The following is a 19532-nucleotide window of genomic DNA, read 5'->3' as shown; positions in this document are numbered from 1 at the left end:
TCATGTTCCCTTTTTTGAACTGCAAAACAATAAACTAGATTTTATTAACAGATATAAATTGTTCTAATTTAACATGCTAGTGTAGTTTCTATATTTCTTCATGTTTGCATTATAAGAGATATGTTAGCATGTTAGCATGTTAGCGTGCCAGCAGCTTGTTCCAGTCTGTCAGTATCATCCCAGAGGGAATTATCTTCTCCACGTCTTTGCATGAAAACTACAGGAAATCAATAAGGGTAGTGTTTCTCCAGCACACACAGCGCTGGGTGTGTGTGTGTGTGGGGGGGTGTGTGTGTGTGCGCTCTTGCGTATGCGGTAATGACAGACGGCGGTGTTGTTCATTCCTGTCCGGGTCGATATGACGACTGAGACGCTGCAGATCGCGGCCGCTGACAGCAGAGACGCTTTCTGGAGGAAAACAGATGAAATGGATTCATGTTCATGTTTTTGGACTCAAACACCGAAACGTGACGGAAAGTCAGGAACTTTTTAAACAGAGATTCTGCAGCAGAACTGTGAAACTGGATCCTTCAGTTCTCTATGTCCTGCTAACTTTGGAGAAATAGGAAAATGTATTTCAGATTTTCAGATGTTTTTGTCTGACAGCCAGGAGGTTGTGAGTTCAACTCCTCACCAGCTCTGGCTCCCAGTTACTCCAGTTTCATCCCACCATCTGAAAACCCTGGAAAGCTGGGAAATCTAACACCAAGCCTTGGTGTCCCTAAGGGATGCTTCATTGGGTTTTTCACAACATTTTTCTTGCTTCCTTTGGGTTGAATCTCTCCTCAGTACAATATTTTGCAGATGACATGCAGATTTCTATGAGTTCTGGTAAAAATACTTCAAGCTGCATTGAAGAGGTGAAGTTGTGGCTGAAATCTTTCTGAGATAAACATGTTCATACCTCCAAACATCTAAATCTAAATATTATTGCAGTATTTTCCATTTTGCTTCATATAGCAGCGGTTTCAGTTTCCAGTCTGTCCTCCATTGTTCATGCTGGTTTAATCTAACATGGCAGCTCTCAAAATGAAAATAATTATTGTTTATTGCATGCAACATCTTTACTGATTTTAACATCTTTACTGATTTTATGTCTCTCTAATGTTTTTGCCTATTTTTAGCGGTTTATTCTATAATAGTTGGTCAACTCCTTGTTTTTATTTTTCTTTATAAATTGAATTATAAAGTTGAATGAAGTTGCACTGAACTGATTGGTGGATCAGAATCTGAACCTGATGGAGTTAAACAAAGTGAAGAGTTTGAATAAAATAAAACCTGTTCTGTTTATTTAAATTAAATAAACTAAACAGTTTTAAACATCTGAAAAATAAAAGTAAAGTGATTATTCACCGTCCTGTCTTTTCTGTCCTGCAGCACCCTCAACAACAACAACATCACCCTCATCCCGCTGTCCAGCTTCAACCACATGCCCAAGCTCCGGACGCTGTGAGTACGACACGCACGCACACACACACACACACACACACACACACACACACACACACACACACACACACACACACACACAGAGGTTTTTTTTTCTAAATGAGTTTTATTCGACTGTCCTGACTGCTGAATAACTGTTCAGATCACACTGAATACATGTCCACACCACACTTTTCAGATTTTTATTTCAGAATTATTTTTTTGTAAACCATGTTTCGATTATCAGTTTTGTCTGGATTTCTCTTTGAGAAACAAACAGCAGTGTGTGTGTGTGTGTGTGTGTTTGTTTCTAATACCTTGTGGGAACCATTTTCCTGACACACACTACGTTGTGGGGACCCGCTGCTCCTTGTGGGACCGAAACCTGGGCCCCACAAGGAGAAAAGCTGTTTTTGGGTCAGGGGTCAGATTTAGGACTAAAGTGTGAATTGAGTTTTGGTTAGGGTTAGAGGATAAGGGTTAGGCTTTAGAAATGAATGGAAGTCAATGGAAAGTCCCCACAAAGATAGCCACGGAAACGTGTGTGTGCGTGTGTGTGACTGTAACTGTGTGTGTGTGTGTGTGTGTGTGCGTGTGCGTGTGTGTGTGTGTGACTGTAACTGTGTGTGTGTGTGTGTGTGACCTGCGACAGCCCGCATCCTGACTCATTAAAGCATCCTGCAGTCAGAAGCAGATCCGTTCTTCGTCGTTTTAATCCTCCTTGTCAGTAATTAGGGCTCAGTAGGGGGCGGGCTGGGACGTGGCTATCTCCAGGCGGGGCCGTGACTATAACCTGGATTTATAATGGGGCGCGGTATTAAATCTGCCGCCCGCTGCTAGCTTCAATGTGAGCGTCTTGCTCCTTAACAGGATTTGTCCTCAGCTTTATTACAAAGGCAGGCCGAGAGTGGCTGGCTCACAAAACGCTGACAACACATTCTGCCCTTCCTCCTCCTCCTCTTCCTCCTTCTGCTCTTCGTCTCTGTGTTGCACCTGATGCTTTCTGCAGCAACGCGTTAATTATATGAATACCTGTAGCCTTGTGTATTTTACATTACTTACAGTTTGGAACATTTCTGTAACTTGTTTTCTCACTACGTCTGGAGCAATATTTATCATCATCATGATTAGAGTTTATGAATTCTCAGTGTGAGTTTTTGGAGTAAAATAAATCTTTTTAAAATCTCAGCTGCTTTCTTGGTTCAGATAAAATAGAGAAATTCTTCATATTGTTCTGAATTTTAAGTCATTTTTGTGCGTAAATCAAAGTAAAATTTGGTTATAAACCAGAGAAAACTGATATTCTTCCACATTATTTCCTGTTTTCATTCCCAGTTTTTCCATTTCTCCAGATTGAGATTACTAGTCCAGTCCAGATTAATGGTCTCTCTCCTCTTCCTCGTCTTCTTTGCAGCCGTCTGCACTCCAACAGCCTCCACTGCGACTGCCACCTGGCCTGGCTCTCTGATTGGCTGAGGGCCCGGCGGGGCTTGGCCCCCTTCACACAGTGCATGTCCCCGGCTCACATGAGGGGCCTCAACGTCCCCGACGTCCAGAAGAAGGACTTCATCTGCAACGGTGAGTTGGCAGAAACGTTTCATTCTTTAGTTTTCATTTAAACGAATCGTTTGTTTGTTATGAAGCTTCCAGATGAGATTCTCCTCAGTTAAAGAGGAATTATGGAGGCATGGAGGGTAAACCAACCAAACATATTTAGAAACAGTTACAGAAATTAAAGCCACAGCACAAAAAATACAGATGTTTGTGTAAAAAAACACCACCTGCTGAAAGCAAGAGAGAACAGAAGCATCTTGCTGCTCTGCTCCAATACAATGTAGAAAAGGTTTGAATTAAAGAACAGATCATTCAACGCAAAGATCTAATATCTAAAAATCCCAGACAATGGAAGGATGCACTGAAGCAAAATAAATATTTTAAGGAAAGGAAATATGATCATACAAAATAAATGAGTCTATGAATAAGAAAGAAGAAAAACAGACAGAAAAACTGTAAAATAAATGATTAAATAAATCATCAGTCAGAGGTTTCAGGAAAATGTTTTTCTAATTAGAAAGAAACATGATCCTCCTTTTATTATTAATCAGTTTGAGGGATTCTTCTAGAGATTTTAGTTATTTTGTTTCTGAATTAAACATTTCGCATATTTGATAATAACATTTAACAAACTTTGTCTATCATTAGTCTAAAAACTTTTTCTACTTTAAGAATCACACAGACTGAGAAGTTTACGTTAAACGTTACAAACTGAGTTTGGACTTAAAACAATAAAATGTACAGCAGCTCATTTTATTTTTCATTCTGGTTATCAGTTTTGATGACCAGGCGATTGAATGGGAGACATGATGGAAAATAAGTACACAGCTTTTTAATATTGTAGTGCAAAACTTACAACAATAATGCTTCTATTTTAGTTCATCAGAAGAGATGAAAAAGCTGAGTTATCATTACGTTTTTAAAAGTTAGTGTAGAGCGCCTGCGAGGCGAGCTAGCAGTGTAATTTTTATACATGGCGCCTGCACTGACCAGTATTTATCTTCATAAATAAACCTTCCAGATCCTCCATTTTGAGTGAACGGTGGCATATGATCTGCTGCGAGTTACAAAAATATGGATATGCACGAGCGTGGCTAACAGACAGCTAACTGATGCCTAACAGACGGCTAACTGATGCCTAACAGACGGCTAACTGATGCCTAACAGACGGCTAACTGATGCCTAACAGACAGCTAACTGATGCCTAACAGACGGCTAACTGATGCCTAACAGACGGCTAACTGATGCCTAACAGACGGCTAACTGATGCCTAACAGACGGTTAACTGATGCCTAACAGACGGCTAACTGATGCCTAACAGACGGTTAACTGATGCCTAACAGACGGCTAACTGATGCCTAACAGACGGCTAACTGATGCCTAACAGACGGCTAACTGATGCCTAACAGACGGTTAACTGATGCCTAACAGACGGCTAACTGATGCCTAACAGACGGCTAACTGATGCCTAACAGACGGCTAACTGACGTCTCACAGGCTGCCACTGCCTGCACCACTCAAGCCTGCGCCATTTTTTATTTCACCGTCACTGACTTCTCTGCCTCTCTGTCAGCGCTGAATCCCGGTGTGCCTGAGTGAGTTCGTTGCTGTTGATTAGTTTGAGCTCTGCTGCCACCTAGTAACTGGAGGACTGCTTATCATTGAAACATGAATAAAACCATGAATGTTGAGAAGTATTGATTTAAAATCTCGTCATTCCTCCTCGTCTTTTCTTCTTCATGTCATGCAGGACTCTTCACAGCTCCTCAGCATTTATCGCCTCTTCCTTTTATTCTGCTTCCATCTCAGCTGCTTCCTGTGTCTCTGCTCTCTTCTTGCTCATATCCACTCATATTTTATGTGCATATTTTGGCAAAATAATAAGCAGCATTAAGATTCAGTTTCTTCCTTTTTCATATCAAAGAGATTTCATGTTTTCCCAATAGGTTTTTTATGCCTCAAAAACAACACAACAGCCACCACCAGAGATTAAAGTTCATTCTGAGGAGACAAACCCAACAGTAGGAAATATCCCAAAATATGAGGAATTATGGATAAAACTTCAGCTGCAGGAGGAAGTAGAAACGCAACTCCAGGCTGCAGAAGAGTCTTTTTGTTTCTGGCTTTGAGCACCAAATAACTGTTCTGAAAATATGAGGAACAGAAGCAGAAACTGGCTATCCGTTGCTGATTGCAGGTCCGGCGCAGACGGAGCCGAGGGCGTGTGCACCTCAGGTCGCAGTCTGCCCCCCCAGCTGCAGCTGCAACAACAACATCGTGGACTGCCGGCGGAAAGGCCTGACGGAGATCCCAGCCAACCTCCCAGAGGGCATTGTGGAAATGTAAGCTCTCCTGGGGTCACTTCACTTTCCCTGCAGCTAATCGGGTTTTCACTCTGGTTTATTGGGTTAGCGTTAGCTTCTGCTGATTAATTTACGTGTTTAGTAGTTTAGCGTTAGTGTAGCTAAGATTTTTATTTAATGAAATAGGGATAAGTGAAGGTAACTTTTTGGTTAGCTGTGCCCACCACTACGGTGGCCCTGAGGTGCAAACCACTTCAGCAACTGGGTATGTCCCAGTTGGAGACCTGAGAAATCACTGATTGGACGACAGAGCTTTTGAATTGGAAGTTATTGCTTGATAACTTCTTATCAATTGAAAGATTGAAAGATTATGTTGCATACGTATTCGTGCCTATTGTACAATCAGCAATTTCTGAGGGACATACCCTTTCCGTTTTGTTAATGTTGTATTGTTTTTGTAATTTGTAATTGTGCTTCGCTAATGTTGTTGTTTTTGAATTTGCTGAAGTGGTTTGCAGCTCAGGCCCACCGTACACCACTGGCAATAACTACTACTGATTTTAGTTCAGACATATTTTCCATTACAACCATGCCGGCCATTTTGTAAAATGTCCACCAGACAAAAGAAATGCAAGATTAAGAAAATATATATCATTGCTATGGTTCAAAATATGCAGCAACAATTTGACAACAATTTGAGAGTAAAAATTTGTTTTCCACGATGACCATGGTGGCCAAATTTGAAAAACATAAACATTGTCAATAAAGATGATTTCTATGGTTCCAGTTATAAATGATTTGACATCAAAAATATTTATCAGTGATAAATATTGACATATTTAGTGCAACAAACATTTTCCTTGTTGACCGTGGCAGCTATCTTGAGTTTTTCAGTGGCTAACATTTTCATTTTGCTGTGTTTTTTTCCAAAAACCAAGCCGAGTTACGTTATGTGAAAGATTTTGAAATATTTTTGATAAGGTTTTGGTTCTGGGGTGAGGTGGTTATTTTGGACATATCAAAATGTGTTTATTTTACAAAACTGCAAAAGAAACACTTTTTTTCACATCATGAGTCACATTATCAACAACAAGAAGTTGCTACTGGTGTAAACCACGAAGAAGATAACAACAGGAAGTAGTTGGTGGTGATGGCGCACTGTAAATTTTAATGATTTATTGCGTAAACAAACTTTTTCACGTGCGAAATTTTGTTGTTTGATATTAGTGGAAATCGACAAAGATTTGTGTACATTTGTCAGCTATTGTCACAGCAACACGGTTTTCTAAAACAGAAGTCATAAATAGTTATTATTGTCACTTTTATTGTTTTCACAATATTAACACAAAATATCATGATGAAAATTTTAAGTCCATGTTGCCCACAGCTAGTACTACGATGGACGAGAAACGCCTCAAATGCATCAATAAAAGCCTGAAGTTCTGATGTTACACACACACACACACACACACACACACGCACACACACACACACACGTTCCACCAGGGGACATGTTTGATATCCGTATCGACCGGTGTCCCCGGTCTGTTTGTGCAGAGGATAGCTGCTTGATTGCTCTGTGACTGAAGGAGAAACTCTGCTGGACATTTCTACCACAGTTCTTTTTACAACTCCTAATGTGACCAATGATATAAAACAAACTGCATACATTTATTTTTTCTCACCTAGCAGACATTTCATTAAATAAAATGCTCTTACTTTCTAAAACAAATTTATTTCTATTGGTACTAATTATAAATGCCTGGAAATGATTTTGTATCATCGTTTGACTTATGATCATTTTAGATGTATTCTAGGTTAAAAGAATAACTTTTTTCTTTGTGGCATTTTGCTGCTTTTTTCGACATTTTGCAGCGCTGCATGGTGTTTAGCTACAGTTTACTGTTTCGCGGCATTTTGTTGCATTTTGTGGGATTTCACAGAGCCCTGTCCTCTGGATTGTTTGCAGCGTTTTGCGGCGTTTCACAGGGACATGCTCTCTGTTTGGAGCGGTTGTGATGAATGTTGTTGCCACAGACAGAAGCAGAGTTTAACAGTTTGACACATCGGCAGTTCTTCAATGATCTCTGTGTTCGTCCTCTGAATTCGCTGCCATTGTTTGCTTCCATCAGCTTCTGTTTTCATCAAGGTGTGACCCACTTCCTGTTTCACCTGTTCTGAGGTTCTGAGGTCGTTCTGCTTTAAACCTTGAAGACGTTTCAGCCTCTCCTTCAGCCAGGAGTCGGCTCTTCGGATCAGCTTGGTTCTGATTGGTTCTGTCAGAACCAAAGTGTTCTGGTTTCCTCCGAGTCTGGATGGAAATCAGGTTTACTGACTGCAGATGAATGCGGTCAGAAACAGAAACAGAACCAGGAAGATGTTTTGGTTTTCATTCTAATCGCATCAGAGTTTCAGATTTATCTTCATTACTGATAGAAAGGAGGCAGATATGGATGGATGGATAAAGGGAAAAAAGGAGGGATAAAAGAGGATGTGAAGAGAAGAAGAAGGGGAGGAGGAGGGCTGGATTAGTTTCCATTCATCATCCTGACAGCCGACCCTCTGGCCGGCCTTGGGACCTCACCACATCCTTCACTTTCTCTCCTCTAATTTCTCCTTTGCTGTCCTTTTCTCCGTCCATCCTTTCCTCCTCTTCTTCCTACTCCTCTCCTCCTCTTTCTCCACCTTCACATTCTTTAATCCTCATCTTTTGATGTTCTGGAGTAAATCTGATGACTTTTTGGTTCATGATGGCAGTGAAGCCGGTTCCTCTCTGATGACATTCAGAGATTTATTGAAATTAAAATGTAGACATTTACGTCTAGAGCTAAATCTTCAACTAAATGTTGAAAACCTGTCTGAGCTGAACTTTTAGTTTGTCTTCAGCTAAAACTGATAAAGTAGAAAAACTTTTCTAATAATAATTATGGAACAGAACCAATGCAGCGTTTGCCATTGTTGTTTATTTGTGCTGCTTTCCTAACTCAGAGCTCTGTTCTAAGCTCCCTGGTCTAGTTAATGTCCCAGGAGAATTTATGTTTGTGATGGTAGGAAAAACAGATTCTAATGTTTTCTATGAAGACCAGGTGAACCCTCAGTGTTCTGTCATCCCCAGTTTGACCAACTTAAAGTAATGCAACTAAATTTATTTTTCATACAAAAATCCCAAATGGGAACCTTTGTATTGATGTGTTTCTGGTACGCCTGTAAATCTGCCACACAGCTATATGTGCTAACAGCAGCGATGGAAGCTGCTTCTCTCGGTTGATTTGTGCTTCAAACCAATCTGCTCGGACGCTGGAAAAGACTGTTGCTATGTTCAAGTTGTGCTAAAATGAAGATTTGATTCAATATTTTTGCAAGCAAAGAATAAACTTGAGAAAGATTCATTTCACAAACAAAACTTATTTCTCAATAATTATAACAAAAATAAGCATTTTGATATTAACTTACCATGTATTTGCAAGAGTTAAACCTACATTTATGGAGTTTGTTATTTTTCAGATTTTATCTTTTCAAAATTTTGCTTTATGGATTTAGTTTTCTAAAAATTTTGTTTTTCAGATTTTATTTTTCAGATTTTTTTATTTTTGCTTTTCAGATTTAGTTTTTCAAATCTCATTTCACAGTTTATGTTCCTCTCTTTTCTGAGGCCTCATCCTTCCTCTGAAAAACGAGTCGAAGATGCATTTTTATTGGTCAGTGTGGAGCAGGAGCGACCATTTCTATTGTGTGGAACACAATCTGTTAAGAGCAGCTTGAAAATATTGCAACTGCAAAACTTTAACAAAATAAAATAAAAAATAAGAAAAAACATAAAAAATTGAAATATATAAAAATGTTCTGATTGAAAAATAAAATTGGAAGAAATAGACAACTGCATTAGCGTTTGTTCAACTTTAAAGTATTTTTATTGAGAAAATTTTCATTTTCAAAATGCTTTTTTTCCCCAAATGTCAATTTTTGAAACATATTCCTTGCTTGCAATAATACTGAAACACATTTCTGTTTTTGTTTTACTATTTTTATGTGATGAAAGTTCAGCCTTTAAAGTTGACCAGGGATTCTCTAACTGATGTTTTTCTTCCTGAAGCCGTTTGGAGCAGAACCTGATCAAAAGCGTCCCGCCAGGAGCGTTTACAGCCTACAAGAAGCTGAAGAGAATGTGAGTAAACACACACACACGACAAAGTTTTGTTTAGATACCGAAAACTTAAAATACACTCCATGAATTATACGAACATTGGCATTGTCCTTGTATAACACCTAGGTCCCTGTAATGTAAGTATGTATTCAAATCAAAAGGCACGTTAAACCACATAGACAGACTGTTATGACTGGCTCAAGGTCATAACAATAACGGGAGACCATGCAGGGATTAAAGTGCATAAAAAGGAATATTTATTAACACAAACAACAATGGATTGAGGATGTCAGTATCAGTGGTGTAATGCAAATGCTTGGATGTGATGTATGAGTGCATATGGAAGTGTTGAAGTGCAAAAACAAAGACAAACTCAAATGTGCAAAAGGAGGAGAGCTGAGGCCTGGCAACAAAACACCACAAGCATCGAGGCAGAGTGGATGCTGAAGGCGACCCAGAAGGTGGAGACAGCCAGGTTTAAATGCTCTGTGCTCCAAATGAATAAAATCAGCAGCACCTGTAAAGGGGAGGAGCACAAAGACAGACAACAAGACACCTTCAACCCAGCCCATAAGGCCCAGGGCCGTAACACCCCCACCCTTAAGAAAAGGGCCCCAAAGGGGAACCTTTAAAAAACTCAAAACAAATATGAATTTAAAAATGTTTGGGCTGGTAGTACATTACCAAAATTTAGTGTTCAGGATGACAGCCGTCACATCGTCAGCCGCCACGTCCCACAGCCATAAGTTGCTGTGCCCATCATGTCTGGTCACTGGTTAGGAAGACTGGCAAAGAATGGTACAGCAGCTGAAACAGGACATGTCCTTACTGCTTCAACACCCTCAAGATACCAAGAGGAGAAAACCACTTATGAACACAGACCTGACACACCAGTGACCTACCACAGGTTCACAGCCAAATCAAAATGGATTCACCCAGTTACCACTCGCCAAAACAATAACCAGCAATCCAACCAGATCTGAACCGGTGTTACCCCACACAAAAGGTCACAGCAACAAGTGGTCCACTACCACAAAACGTTGCTACACAAGTCAGGTAAGCAAACGTGACTGAAAAATATGGAGATCGATACCCACAACATGATCACTCTTAGCATGGTCCAGCACCAGACTCGAAGTTACTGCTGTCTCACAGCCAGCAACACCAAAAGAGTCAAACCAAAAGTGAGTCAATATCTCCACAACACCAAAAGGTCACATCACCGTTTAACCAAGTGTTCAGGATTCTCCTCATCAAATAAACAAAACATGGAGTCACACCCACAACAACCCCAGCATGGTCCACTGCCACACTCTTAAGGGATTCAAACAAAACGTGGGCCAACTCCTCCACCAGAACGGTCATTTCAACCAGGCTCAAAGCACACTTTTTCCTTCCACTGAACCTGAAACAAGAACAAGTCTGTTTGCTGCTCACCGGACAAACCAGTGACAGTCACCATTAAAAACGGAGACGAGTTTAGACAAGGCTCTAACACACCAACCTCAAACAAATCTTAAATTTCTAAAAGTGCCGATCACATTTTCACGTGACACTGGAGGCAAGATCATAACTGCTCTGCCATCATTATAACTGCTCTTAACACATCTACAAAACATTTAACCATTAAAAGCCTCAACCTGATCCATGGTTTATAACGACGGACAAGTGACAATTTAATGCACAATAAAACTCAAAATGACCACCCACGGTGTGTCCCCGCTAACTGCCTAGCGAAGAAGCTTACAAACTCATCCCTAGTCTTCGGGAGGCGTAGCGATGGGTTGTTATGCATTTAAAAACCAGTGGCACCATAAAGGCGACCAGCAGGCTGAAACCACGGATTGATCCCGAGCCGATGAAGGGAAAGGGGACAGGGAAGCTCTACCCGCCGTACCTCCACACTAGGAAATAATGCGGTGAAACCCCTGTTGGGAAACGCCGCTAAAACCTGCAAGGGGACACCTGCTCAAAAACTCTTTACTAGTGCACATTAAAAACTTCACATTTACCTATATCGCTAAAATCAAAGCTATGGAACAAGCATCCCACTCTAAAATCACAAAATACACAGCACGTTATCCAAACCACCTGCATATCCCCCAAGAGCGCACAAGTCCAAATAAGGACAATTACGTAACGGGATTCCCCCGTCACCAATTAAAGTCACAGAAATGGCGTCTCACGCTAACGAGCCAGAAATCCAACGCGAAACAAGAGACAGTCAGGTTTAAATGCTCTGTGCTCCAAATGAATAAAATCAGCAGCACCTGTAAAGGGGAGGAACACAAAGACAGACAACAAGACACCTGCAACCCAGCCCATAAGGCCCAGGGCCGTAACAAGACACACACACACACACACACACACACACACAATAATGATCAGTTAATTTTCCTCTTTCTACCTGTTTTCTCAGCTCCGTCTCTTCAGATTTCAAGACTCTCTTCCTCCTTTCGTCGCTCTGTTTTTCCTCCTGATTCGTCTTTTTTCATGTTTCTGATCGTTTGTCTGGCAAGTTGAATCCCGTCAGCGATTTTTTCCATACTCTCATTCTGTCCACAGAGACCTGAGCAAGAACCAGATCTCCGATGTGGCGGCGGACGCCTTCAGTGGACTGCGGTCGCTCACTTCACTGTACGTTCGTCACGCACTCTAACGCGCAGGACAAGAGAAAAAGGAAGTCACTGAATAAAGGAGTTTCACATGGTGCTGAGTTTGTGTCTTTGTTTGTCCCTCACAGGGTTCTGTATGGCAACAAGATCGCTGAGTTACCAAAAGGAATATTTGATGGACTTTCTTCCCTGCAACTACTGTGAGTCTTCAGGAAACTGAAATATTTTCATCATTTTAGCTTCACAACACCGGAACAGAGAAGGAGATACAAGGTGGAAATGCAAATGAAAAGTCAGGATGTAAGAAAACAGAGATCGAGTCAAACAATGAAATACTCGGCTTGTTTTGATTTTATATTACACAGTTAAAAATGAACAGCAGTAATTTGGGTCATTTAACCTGACATGAGTAGAAAAAGATGATTTATTTTCAAAAGTCATGTTTTCACCATGTTAATCATTCATTCTTAAATGTCATAGTTTCAAGCATATTTAGCATGTTAAACTAAATACTTAGTTATCTAGCTAAATAAATACTAGAGAACATGATGCATCATTTAGTACATTCAACTTTTTTAAAACAAACTGACACGCTCCCCACAGCTTCCTGGACCTGCTGTCACCATATTGGACTCCACAGCAGACCTTCAGTGGTCATAATGTTCTGCTTCTTTTCTTGATTGTTTGTGCTTCAGATTACTGAACGCCAACAAGATCAACTGTCTGAGAGTGAATGCCTTCCAGGACCTGCAGAACCTGAACCTCCTGTCTCTGTACGACAACAAGCTGCAGAGCATCAGTAAAGGCCTCTTCGCCCCGCTGCGCTCCATCAAGACTCTGTAAGTTCAAGATGGCTGCCATGGTCGTCAAAATAATATATTTTTGAACAAAAGGTCCCAATATTTATCACAGATAAATACTTTTGGTGTTGAATCATACTTTATTGGACCTTTAGAAATCGTACTTACTGATATTTAGATTTTTCAAGATGGCCACCTTGTTGTCATGGAAAGGTAATTTTTGCACTGAAACGATCAATTAGTTGAATGTGTTTGGTGTCAAATCATAGCCTAGATATTTTGAACCATAGAAATCATACATATTTTGTTAATCACATTTTGTTGGTGGACATTTTACATTTTTGTTGGTGGTTGTAATGGAGAATAGATGTTTGCACTAAAACTGGCTGTAGTTTTTACCAGTGGTGGCCACAGCTAACCACAACATTAGCTTCACTAAGAGTCAATTTGCCAGACAAGAATCTTAGCTATGCTAAAGCTACCACTAAACACAAAAACATTAGTGGAAGTTAATGCTAAACATATAAAAACATTAGCAGAAGCTAATGCTAACCATTAAGACGATTGTGTCTCATCTTCTTCCAGTTGACAACTGATCTGAGATTCGCAGTAAAGTCCTCAATTTCTGATTCTGCTTCATTTGATCACTTTAATGTTTTATGAACATTACGACCAAACTGGAAAATATATGATGTGACATAAAGTTTATTCAGGTCATGAAAATGGGGAACATTTTAATGGCAATAATTGGCTAAAGGGCTCCAAAACGGCGGCCATCTTGAACAATGGTGTCATTCTGAAATTAAAGTAAACGATGGGAAATGTGAAAAACATCCCGCAAGAGGGCTCAAGGTTTATTTTTGAATCCATATTTGGAATATATTTACAGTAATGTTGTTCACACAATCAGCAGTATTATTATTATTATTATTGTTGTTGTTTTTGTTGTTATTGTTGTTATCATCCTGTGTGTCTCCAGCCACCTGGCCCAGAATCCCTTCATGTGCGACTGTCACCTGAAGTGGTTGGCTGACTTCCTGTTCGATAATCCCATCGAGACCAGTGGCGCGCGCTGCAGCCACCCGCGCCGGCTGGCCAACAAACGCATCAGCCAGGTCAAAGGCAAGAAGTTCAGGTGCACAGGTGAGCGCCGCGCTCTGCTCTTCAGAGGTCAGGAGTCATCCTCCCTCTGGATCCTTCCAGACACAGACATGTTTCATTTGGGTTTCGTCTAGGACCAGACATTTATTGTTTATCTTTTATCGTTTAGCACTTTTTATCATGATAAGAAGCTTAACTCATCGTTGTTATGATAATGATGTTTAAAAAGAATTAGAAAATTATTCTTATTATCTGATTTTTAGTTTGACTATTTTCTCTTCTGTTTATTCAAAGAAAGCATCTATAAATATCGATACATTTGAAAATGTGGTTAAACACAGTCATATGATCAAATGGGAATGTTTATCAGACTTTGGTGAGGAATACAGAAAACCTGAGACTTAAAATTATGAAGAAACAAACATTTTTTAAATAATTAGACTTTTATGTATTTCAAGAAATAATTGTATTAAATTTTCACCAATGAAGGAATAAAAGTACCAGTAATACTTTTTAACATCTATTTTGACATTAACATTGACATTATTACATAATCTTTTCATCAATATCAACATCTGATGGAAAGAAATTTATCCACCTCTGTCTCTTTTGTGAAAGTTGTATGTTTTTCTTTATTTAAAAAACTCAAAAACAGAAAAGAAATTAGGATTTTAGAAAAATGTATTATTTTTTAAAAATATATCTTAATTCTAAAGTAGGTACTGCCCCCTGGGGGGCGTTCAGAGGACAGCAGAGGGCGCTGGGATTCCTCTGGGGGTCCTGGGATTCCTTTGGGGGTCCTGGGATTCCTCTGGGGGTCCTGGGATTCCTTTGGGGGTCCTGGGATTCCTCTGGGGGTCCTGGGATTCCTTTGGGGGTCCTGGGATTCCTCTGGGGGTCCTGGGATTCCTCTGGGGGTCCTGGGATTCCTTTGGGGGCCGTTTGCTCCAAGGTAAACGTTACACTTTAAATGCACAACAATACCAGTTCAGACTTTGAGCAACTTGCAGAAACTGTATTGTGTAACATTAAAACATGCAGCGCATCGATGGCAGCTCTTCTTCTCTTCAGTGTCTGTTAGCTTCTCCTGCTAATGGTAGCTTCACCATCAGTTCAGCGTCACACCGGCTGATGATGCTGTGATTCACTTGTCTGGTCATTTTATGGAGTTAACATCGGTGCTGAAAGTGATCCGGTATGAAACGGCACCACAGAACCTTTGAATTTTAGTCATCAGAATACCTGAGCTAAAAGGTTTAGGTATCGATGCTTTTCTCCATCGATACTCTTCCCGACCGCTCCGCACCGCAGGGGGTAAAGAAGAAAAAGACAACGCTCACGTTGAGCAAAACTCTGAAACAGGAGAACCAGGATGTAGAACGGAGCAACGAACTGGATGTGAATCAGGATCAGAGAATCCTGAAGAGTGAAAAATCAATCTGAGGCAAATCAGGTGAAACTCAGGATGAGGCGGCGCAGCAGGTGATGAGTGAAGATTACTGGAGGCGAGCGTCAATAAAAACGATCAAATAAAACTAACAACAGAAAAGAAACTAAAGAGGACACAATAAACCAAGAGAGGGTAAAACTAATCACAGAAAACTAAATGGAAATGAATGAAGAACAAAATGTAAGAATAAACTAAGAAACTGGGGCGTGCTGTGGTGGCGCAGGGGGTTAGCACGCCCCATGTTTGGAGGCTTTAGTCCTCGACGCGGACGTCGCGGGTTCGACTCCCGGTCCCGACGACCTTTGCTGCATGTCTTCCCCCCTCTCCTCACCCTCCTTCCTGTCTGCCTACTGTCAAAAAAAAAACGAGCCACTAGCGCCGCAAAAACTAAAAAAAAAAAAAAAAAAAGAATAAACTAAGTTAAATACAGAGGAATAAACTGGTATGGCAAGACCTTTCGAACAATAATTAACACAGATATGGCAAGAATAAACAGTCATTGTTTTCAGATGAAAGGTAAAATAATATTGTTAAAGTGCCATGGGTTTGTTGGGACCACAGCTAACAATAAGAAGAAATATAATTTACAGATGATAACAGTAATAAGGAACTTATCACGTATTTATGTTTTTAATTAGATTTTATTTTATATATTTATTACATATTATTTTTCATGTCATGATGCTGTTCAGTGACTCCATGACTCTTTCAGTCTGACTCATTAGGATTTGACTAAGAACCAGCTTTGTTTTGTTTAATTTCTGTCCAGTAAAACTATTAATCTATAAATCAATATACATTGATTTATAGATTATTAATCTATAAATTAATAGATTATTAATCTATAAATCAATAGACAGTCTATATAAAGATATCATCCATGTTTCTGTCCCATATTTGTGTGGCATTAAAATGATCTGGAACTTTTGTTTTTCCACTGAAATCTCTGGTTTACACATTAATACCTTGTGGATGAATTTTTATGGATGAAACTCTGATGTCCCATTCTCCTGAAGGCAGCACGGAGCTGCAGCACCAGAAACTCACAGAGACACTGAAGAGAAGAAGAGTTATGATTGATATGGCTGCAGTTCTACCCATGTTTTAATGTTGCAGAGTCTTTTTGCAAATAGTTCAAAGTTTAAACTTGTATTGTTGAACATCTTTTATCTGGTCATTTTGTTCAACATTTAACAACTAAAATGGGTCAGAACAAGAATATTTTTCCTCTCTGATTGGCTGCTGACTTGAATGTTCATTCATTGCATTTTTCTTAGACGCCTGTAAAAATAATTTCTATTCACGTTGCTTTTTTGTTCTCTGGGAAATTATTTTTCATGATAAATACATGAACCATAAAAATCAAAATATCAACAATAGTGATAGTAATATTAATAATAAAATAATATTCAGTGCAAAGGAGCCTACACATTTTTTGATGGGGGGCGGTGAGGACCTGGATGATGGGTAGGGGGCGCTGTCCCAAAAAAGGTTGAGAAACACTGAGCTAAAGGTTGTGTTTACTTAGCTGGATAAAGGCTACAGACGTCTGGATTAGATCAAAGCAGATTCAGGTGTTAGAACGGCCTAGTCAAAGTCCAGACCTGAATCTAAATGAGAATCTATGAAAAGCTGATGTTCTCCATCCAGTCTGCTTGAGCTGGAGATGACAGATGGGAAAAAATCTATTTTATCACTAAATAATCTGCTTTGCTTCTTTATTGTTTTTCATTTATTACACTGTGAGATCCATGTGTTGCATTGACAGGAAGTCTGACAGGAAGTCTGGGGGCGTGAAGACTTTCTGACATGAAATCATTTCTGTCGTTTCCTCTGCCTCCAGCCTCTTCCAGGGCTGCTGCATGTTCTCCTGCCAGCAGGGCGGCGCTGTTTCAGATCTGTTTCTGACTCATGTTTGGCAGAGGGTTGTTCCCCGTCACGTTCCCGTTGTTGTTCCCAGGTTTTAAATTCTCGACTGCCATCTTGAGCGCTGTCTGTAGCTCCGCCCCCGCCACGCCCTGTTGGAGGCGGCGGCCTCTGCTTCAGCTCTTCCTGTCTGTCGCTTCTCCTTCCTGTGCTCCCCTCCCCCCGCTGCCTCCTCCTCCTCTTGACCCCTGACCTCTCTCTGGCCCCTCTCCCCCTGACTGACTGGTGCAGCTCTCTGTCGCCCCACCTTCCTCCTGTGTGGACCTTCATTCTGATTGGTTCTGCAGCTGTCTCTTGTGCTTGATCTAACCATGTGGCCCCGCCTACTGTGACATCACATGGTTCCGTCAAGCGCCAGGGACCGCGCGGCACACGCCCACATGCCTCTCCCGGCCAATCACACGCCTCGGAGCCTGTAGGGGTTTGGCTCTGACTCCTCTGACGCCGTGAGAACGTTCTGCTTTATCTTTGTTGCACAATCATAATCTGACGTCAGATATTCCAAATTTCAGCGCTAACTGCCGGTCAAACTTCACAGAGCTGGTTGCAGGTGGAGATTTTCATTTAATGTGTTTTTTTCCCCTTAAAAAATTTAAAATATATTTTTTTGCATTTTCCTACCAGCTTTCAGTTTGACTCCTGCTTTCTGTTTTCTGCTCCTTCACTTCCTGTTAGCACAGCACCACTTCCTGTTAGCGCTAGTCCTGTTGTTCTCATACATGTTCCTCATTGTATCAGACTTGTTTAATAACAGAGGTGAACTCTTCCGGGGTTAAAGGTCGTGTGTCTGCTGGATGTTCATGTTTCTCCCTAAAAGATGAATTATTTTTTAAAGTTTCTGAATGTTTTGTATCAACATTTTGCATCCACAGCTCTCTCCCCCGTTTGGTGTTTTTATTTTTCTCCGTCTCCTTACTGGTTTTAATCTCCTTCCCCTCTTCCTTCTCTCTGTTTCTGTGTCCTCCACTGTGGCTCGCCCCCTGCAGGTCAGGAGGACTACCGCAACCGGCTGAGTGGGGAGTGTTTCCAGGATCTGGTGTGTCCGGAGAGATGTCGCTGTGAAGGCACCGTGGTGGACTGCTCCAACCTCAAACTGACCCGGATTCCTCCGCACATCCCTGAACACACCACCGACCTGTAAGAAACCAAAAACGTCTGCAATCAGGCTGACGCACATGCATGTTAGCATCGCTTTGCATCATGATGTCTGAGTATTGTCAGATCTGTAGAATATTCTTCTACTGACAGAAACTGATAATTCACGTTAATAATGCCGCTACATCTGGAGGAATAGATCTCCCCTAAAAGAACATAAACAGTTTGTAGGCATTTCTGGAGACGCTTCCTGAGGTCTGATGGACAAAATGACCGTCGCTACACCCACAAGCCAGAGGAGACATCACAACTGTGAAGTATGGCACCATGCTGCCTAACTTGGATTTTCTTTTTTTTGTTTTATTTCCTGTGACATTTTATGCTGCTTACCACCTGATGGTCCGGTCGACCCGGTTCTACTGGAACCAGAACTCCATCCTCTGCTCCACCTCCAGCTGCTGTGGCTCTGAGTCAAACCAACCTGTTCCCCTCCTGGCCTGTGGGGGCGCTGCACCAAGAACCACTGAAAGAAACATGAAAACCTCTGAAGACACTGAGAGCAACTTCCTTCTTCACCAAATGGAAACAAGATGGAGGATTTTAGTGTTGGAGGATTTCTCTTTAGTCTTTGGCTAAAGACCAGGAGCCATTTCTGCTGCTAGCGCTAGGCTAACACATTAGTTTTGGTTGTTTTTACCCAGAATGCCCTGCGCTGTAGTCCACTTCTTGCTTTTGGAGCGGTCTCCGGTCCGCTTGGTGTTCACATTCAAACTGAACCAGAGTTCACTTCAACCGAACCCAGACCGAGGTTTGAAGGACTAGAGGTCAGAGGTCAGTTAGCCTCACAACTGAACTGGACTTTATAGAATAACGGACTGGAAAAGGAGTGTCCTCCAAACAGGAAGAGGCGTGTCCTCCAAACAGGAAGAGGAGTGTCCTCCAAACGGGAAGAGGAGTGTCCTCTAAACGGGAAGAGGCGTGTCCTCCAAACAGGAAGAGGCGTGTCCTCCAAACAGGAAGAGGAGTGTCCTCCAAACAGGAAGAGGAGTGTCCTCCAAACGGGAAGAGGAGTGTCCTCTAAACGGGAAGAGGCGTGTCCTCCAAACGGGAAGAGGA

The 19532-nt window shown here is 41.1% G+C and overlaps 1 protein-coding gene across 2 annotated transcripts in view; it reads left to right on the top strand.

Annotated features, from left to right (window-relative positions):
• LOC102223201 (slit homolog 3 protein-like) overlaps positions 1–19532 on the top strand; it is a 195960-nt gene that overhangs the window by 144847 nt on the left and 31581 nt on the right. For both annotated transcript variants that reach the window (XR_002752286.1, XM_023328681.1), the window contains exons 7-15: positions 1378–1449; positions 2843–3006; positions 5180–5324; positions 9379–9450; positions 11995–12066; positions 12173–12244; positions 12740–12883; positions 13824–13987; positions 18308–18458. Coding sequence is in view for 1 of the 2 variants with exons in the window: in XM_023328681.1 (XP_023184449.1) it covers positions 1378–1449; positions 2843–3006; positions 5180–5324; positions 9379–9450; positions 11995–12066; positions 12173–12244; positions 12740–12883; positions 13824–13987; positions 18308–18458 (1056 nt within the window). In the remaining variant the exon portion in view is untranslated. The remainder of the gene's footprint in view (positions 1–1377; positions 1450–2842; positions 3007–5179; positions 5325–9378; positions 9451–11994; positions 12067–12172; positions 12245–12739; positions 12884–13823; positions 13988–18307; positions 18459–19532) is intronic.

The sequence above is a fragment of the Xiphophorus maculatus genome, chromosome 23 (genome assembly GCF_002775205.1).
Source record: "Xiphophorus maculatus strain JP 163 A chromosome 23, X_maculatus-5.0-male, whole genome shotgun sequence".
NCBI classification, from domain to species: domain Eukaryota; kingdom Metazoa; phylum Chordata; class Actinopteri; order Cyprinodontiformes; family Poeciliidae; genus Xiphophorus; species Xiphophorus maculatus.
Note: the sequence above shows the minus strand (reverse complement) of the source record. Positions and strands in the feature narration are given on the sequence as shown.